Below are 5,670 nucleotides of genomic sequence, written 5' to 3' on the forward strand. Positions count from 1 at the left end.
TATTGAGTTAGCTGGAAAGCCTTTGGAGTTACTTATGACTAGGCCAATCTCTTTCCTCATTCTGACTTAGATGGTCTTTATGTGAAGCTAGGAGAATTATTTTTTAAGTTTCCCTGTTAGTTCTAACATGCAACCATGGTTGAACACTATTACTCTAGTTTGGATGGACTTAATTTTTTTTTTCTCAATTTTCTTTTTATTATTTCTTTGACGGGCCTCTAGGGTCACCTCAGTTGCAACTCAAAGTGCAGTCCTTATGTCGCCAGCAATTAATCACCTGGAAGCTTGTTATAGAGTCCTGGATCTTCCTGACTACTAAATCAAAATCTACTTAACAGGATTCTCCACATAATTCAAATTCACTACAAGATGTTAGAAATATTGAATTCCCATGAGAAGTGCCTGGAAAACTCATTATAAACAACACTAGTTGTTTCCTATGGAGCCACACAAAGCGCCAGGCTCTGGAAGGGTCTGGGGAGCAGGACTGAAGTATTCTTGTGTAACTTGTCAGGCAAAGGCCTGAGGCCTGGGACCTGCTTACTTAGGCTAGTATACACCTCTCACTCCTTGCTTCTGCTCAGCTCCTGCCTCATAACCCTCCAATTATTACCTTGTAATATTAAATACAATGGTGACACAAGATTTTTTTTTATTTTTTTCCATCATACATGCACACTTGCAAGTATTTATGCCACTTAGGAACAGGGAAATAATCACATTATTACCAGGATATCAAATTATCAACTGCAAAGACTAATGAAAAGATTATGTTGTATTTGATTATTTTCACAGAACACAGCAACCCTAACAGTCCATATGAGTCTCTATGTTACAAGGGAGAAAAGGATCTCAAGTGCCTTACATCAGGGTCATAGGCAGATCTACAACACAGTGGTCTCTTCTTTTGTATCCGTGGCAGAATATCCTCACCAATGCTCTTCTGAGTTCCACTAAATGTGAAGACTCATTCATGAGTCCCACTTCTAGAAAAATCATCAATTCACACAAAATTGACATTAGTGGACTTATTGTGATCATTAGAGTGCACATTTCACCTCAATGCCCCAGGCTCCCAAACTAGATCCAGCTGCACTGGTATATGCACTTGGACTTTCACGAAAAATGCAGGAGGAAAAAGCTACAGATGACATTGGGTTACTCATTACTTCTAGGTAGAATGTACACAGGGTACAGGGACCACTTTCTTTACTCTTATTTTTTGGAAATTTACATAATAAAGAGCAAAAGCAAATTTATACAGCTCTGTTTTCCTCATTAGGCAAAAATACAAAAAGTGGTAAGATTTTAATTAGAGGACAAATACACAGCATTTAGCATAATCTTATACACTCTAGGATGTTAACTTCTACCCAATATAGTAACATTACTTTTGGTTTGTTTCTGTAATTACAAAAAAATAAATTAACTAACAATGATGAAGACTGCCCAGAACTCTGAATCCATCCTTGCCCAGGCATCTTGTTTACCAACAACACCTTTAACTCTCCCATCCCAAGGCTGAGTAAGGTCTCTTCTGTCACCTTCATCACTAAGAGACAGGATCACTATCTCTGCAGCTTCACAATGCATTTCTATCAAGTTTTTACTGACCCACTCAATACCAAGTTCTCTTGTCCTGATGCCCTTGCCTATTTTCTCCTTACCACTAAGTCAAGGACCCCCTCACCAAGATTAAAATGAAGTCTTCCATACCAGCATGGGGGCTGGCTTACAGACTTCTACTTTCCACAGAAGATAAGTCAGAACACAGACAAACTTTGATAGAGATGGTCCAGCTCAGCCTGCACACTTACCAGAAATATCTAGGACAGGTTCTGCCTGTCCTGTCCCGAGTAACACCTTGGGATTCTTCCACAGTGAGTACATTTGGGCTAAGAAACAAAGACAGCAAAGCACTACTGAGTGGGAAAGCTGGGGGCTGGGGACCCCAATGGCATAGGCTATCAAATGAGACAAAAGGAAGAAGTCCCTGGGTCTTACAAAGGAACAGATAGAAGACACAACAAGAGACCACAACACTGCTGCCTTAGGGATTCTAATTCTAGCAGATGCATATAACTTTAGAACTACAGAACAAGCCCAGGATTCAGGTCCTATGTCTGACCATAGACTCTCTTGAGGCCTTTTGGTTTTTCTTTATCCTATCTCAGCCTACTAGATGAGTGTGCAAAGGAAGCCCCTTTCTGCATCCCTAACTGTATGTAGAAAAGTCTGGTTGATGATTTTTTTTTTTTTTTTTTTGCCTGCACTGTGGTACTATTTTAAAAGGCAGGGAGAGGGTTCATAAGGAGAATAGGAAGTCCCAAGGTAGGTTGATAGGGAAGGGGACTAAGTTGCATGAAGGTGTGACGTAAACATGGGCATAGAAGTGAAAAATCTCTCTTCCTCAAAATTCCTTCTTGTCCCTTCTTAGCAAGGAATAAGGAATAAGAGAAATGGCACAGATACCCAGTTGATAAAGAAGTGGTCCAAAGCCCTACCCTTCTCAGGGCTCACAGCATGATAGCAACAAGCATATGTTCACAAATGCCAGGCTGCCCACCAGTCTGACAAGCAGTAGGTTTTCTCAAGTCTGGGGAAGGTAGGTTTGTAGCTCATGCATGGGGAAGGTACCTGGGTCCATAGGCAGTTCTTGAGGTCTTTGATAAACAATGCAGCCAGGCATAGCCAGTCTATGAAGAGGGCTCACACTAGTGGACTGTCTATGAGGCAAGAAGAGGTGTACGATGTGAACAGAACATACTCCTGTTTTCCCTTGTCCTCATCCACACCAGTGGTTTGCTGGACCCTACGCTGAAGTGGGAAACAAACTAGGAAGAACCTTTGTTGATGTCTCCATACCTACAGAATAAAAGCACTGGCTTCATTTTGTGATGGCAATGTAAAATCTTACCACTGATAACATGCACTGCTAAAATGGACACAAAGCCCAGCTGACTGGCCATGAAGCAGCATAGCTTGAATGTCCATCTGGACAATGACTCAGAATGTCCAGGTGAAAGAAAAGAGGGAAGGGCCAGGGCTAAGAACGGGGACTGGATAGTGTAGAGAAAGTCATATATCAGAAGTGATTGATACACAAACAGTGAGAATGTAACACACGCAACACTGCTGTGACAAGGTGAGGTCATGGGGAAGCAGAGAATATTATCACAAATGTCACATTCTTGAAGATAAGTCCAAAGTGGCTACCATGTACATAAGATGGTATGAACAGAAGGCAGACAACCAAACCCACGCGTTCAGCCTAATGGGTCCAGCAAGAGGTGGTAGGGAGATCTGTGCCAGATCAGTTGGGCTGCCTCACTGCAGTTGCAGGGCTCTCTGCTGGCTGTTTTGCTGGACCTGGCCTGTCTTCCTTTCCTTTCTCTCCACGGGCTTCTTCACTGATCAGGTAGTACTGTAGAGGATTGGGCCACAGGTCCTCATTGATTATCTCAACAATCTTGTCAGACTCAATAGAGCTGTGGTTTGAAAACCACCCAAAGAAACTACCATTGTTTTCTGGGTTTTCCTTGCTTAGGGACTGTAGATCATGGCCTGGGAGCCACTGGATTGGAGCTGAGCGAGACACCACTTGACCGGATGGACCACACCCATATTCCTTGATGAGCACCTTATTTTGGAAATAGGGGTTTCGGCCAAAGTAGAACTTGATTTTGTAGCCCAACCTGGCAAGGCCAAGTTCTTCCACTTCCAGTCTGTTCAAATAGCTCAATACCTCCTTATCTTTGGTATTCAGAAAAGCTGACAGCTGGGGATGGTTCTGAAAAGCTTGCCCCCAGAAGCCGGGGATGCTCTGGATAAGGAGGTTCCTGCGCTCTAAGTGGTGAAGTCGCAACTGGCCAAACTTGCGAGAAAGCCTGAGATATGCCCTGTCAGCCTGTGCATTCATGGTCTCTAGCTTTAGCTGGACCGTCTCTAGGGTATCCATGCTGCCCACTGTCGCGGGAGACCCTGCCCCAGCATGCTTCTCTGTCATCCTTTTTTCCTCCCCCACTGGAGCAGCGGCACACGGCCCCGCAGAGGCCATCTTAGGCTTCCCACTAACTGTGGCCTGAGGTCCCCTCCCCGTGGCGCTCCGAGTATCTGGGGCCTTCCTCCCGGGGACTCGCCGATTTCCAATGCGGGAGCCGCGTCGCAGCTTCGCCAAGGCTCCCACGGTTCCCACGAAGCTGGTGTCGCTGGTCAGGCGCTCGGCGAGGGAACGGGCCCTCTCCAGGTCCGGATCAGGGGCCGCCAGCCCGCGCTCGCCTGCAGCCCGTGCCCGCAACGCCAGGCCGCAGTCCAGCGGGAGGTCGCGCGGCTCGGCTGCTTCCGCGCCTCCCTGGGCTGCGCCGGCCTGCACCTGCGCGGCCGCGGAGTCCTCCCCGAGCCGCGGGCTCTGTGGCGGCTTCTCGTCGCGCCAGGCGTCTTCCGCAGCGGCCCGGACCCGGGCTCTGGCCCGGCCTTTGCCCCGGCCTTTGGCGCGGGAAGACCTTCGACCCCTACTACGTCCGCTCATGGTGCCAGAGAACAAGGCTTCAAAGCCGCTACCAGCCCGGGGTCTCTACGAAGCTGGCCTCTCCACGGCAACCGTGACGTCACCACGGCAGGACCCACTGCGCCCAGTGATTGGCTCCGCTCAGCGGCTGCGCACCATCCTCACATGCTACACACCCTTAGTCTTAGTTTGCAGTTAGAAAGTTAGTTTCCACCTGTGCTTGGCCTTGGTAGTGTTGCTGACTCATCTCCTACCATTGATAGCAAGCGTGTCCCCAGGGGTTCATAAGACAGAGCCATTGCTCCTACAGTGACATCGTGAAGGCACCCACTACCAGTCTCCATCAATTTTCTAAATATTTTTCCTCTTCTGTTATTTTCTGTGACTTCTCTCATAATTAATAGTCATCGACATGTCTGTCTCATCACATAATTATTCTACCGTAAGATTTGTCCCAACAATTCAACTCTAGGGAATGTGAAAGCCAGAACCATAATGTTTATCTAAAATGACTTAGAATAAAAAAGTAACAGTAAATTTTGTATAATATTGTATAATCATACATACAAGGCATTTTACTGACTACTAATTTTGCATTATCTCTGTTCATGAAGGAGGTATTCTTATTCCCAGTTTCCTGATAAAACTGCAACTGAAGGGTTGGTGTTACATTTCAGTAATAAAACAGTTACTCAGCATGTGAAAGTCCTGAATTCAGTCCTAGTGAGGAGGAGAAAGAGCAGGAGGAGAGAAGGAGAGAGATACTAAGGAACATTCTGGAGACTATGCAGCTAAGCTGTGAATCCCAGGCCAGAGCCAGAAATAACAGGCCTGACTCCAAGCTCCTGTAATTGGGATAGGACACACACAGAATAAAAATACCATTCTAGGAGCAGAGAAGGATTTCCAGGTGAGATTTTTGAGGGAGAGGGTTTACAAGAGGAGAGGGGGAGGGATCCCTCAAAACTTTTCATAGCCTACAGAGAATCAGCCAGACAACCTGGCTGGCACTCCTAAACAAACCTCAGATCCTATGGCTGGGCCACAGGACCATGAGTACTGAAGGAATCTATGGCAAGTGTGAAGAGAAACTTTCTGAGTGGATCTTCCAGATTCAAACACCACAGGACCTTGCAGCGAAGAACAGAGAAGTAAGGCCTAGC

General features: G+C 46.2%; 1 protein-coding gene across 1 annotated transcript; it reads right to left on the reverse strand.

Annotated features, from left to right (window-relative positions):
- Positions 1-493: 493 nt before the first annotated feature.
- On the reverse strand, positions 494-4,578 carry Tspyl5 (TSPY like 5). Its single transcript, XM_029547744.1, has one exon. It carries the CDS (start codon positions 4,526-4,528, stop codon positions 3,314-3,316), a length of 1,215 nt encoding a protein of 404 aa, XP_029403604.1. The 5' UTR covers positions 4,529-4,578; the 3' UTR covers positions 494-3,313.
- Between the last annotated feature and the right edge of the window lie 1,092 nt (positions 4,579-5,670).

This window comes from Mus pahari, chromosome 17 (assembly GCF_900095145.1).
Source record: "Mus pahari chromosome 17, PAHARI_EIJ_v1.1, whole genome shotgun sequence".
In the NCBI taxonomy this organism is placed as follows: Eukaryota; Metazoa; Chordata; class Mammalia; order Rodentia; family Muridae; genus Mus; species Mus pahari.

What these genes read in the sequence shown, in the direction of transcription:
- Tspyl5 (XM_029547744.1), bottom strand. Translation starts at nt 4,528, where the DNA reads ATGAGCGGACGTAGTAGGGGTCGAAGGTCTTCCCGCGCCAAAGGCCGG.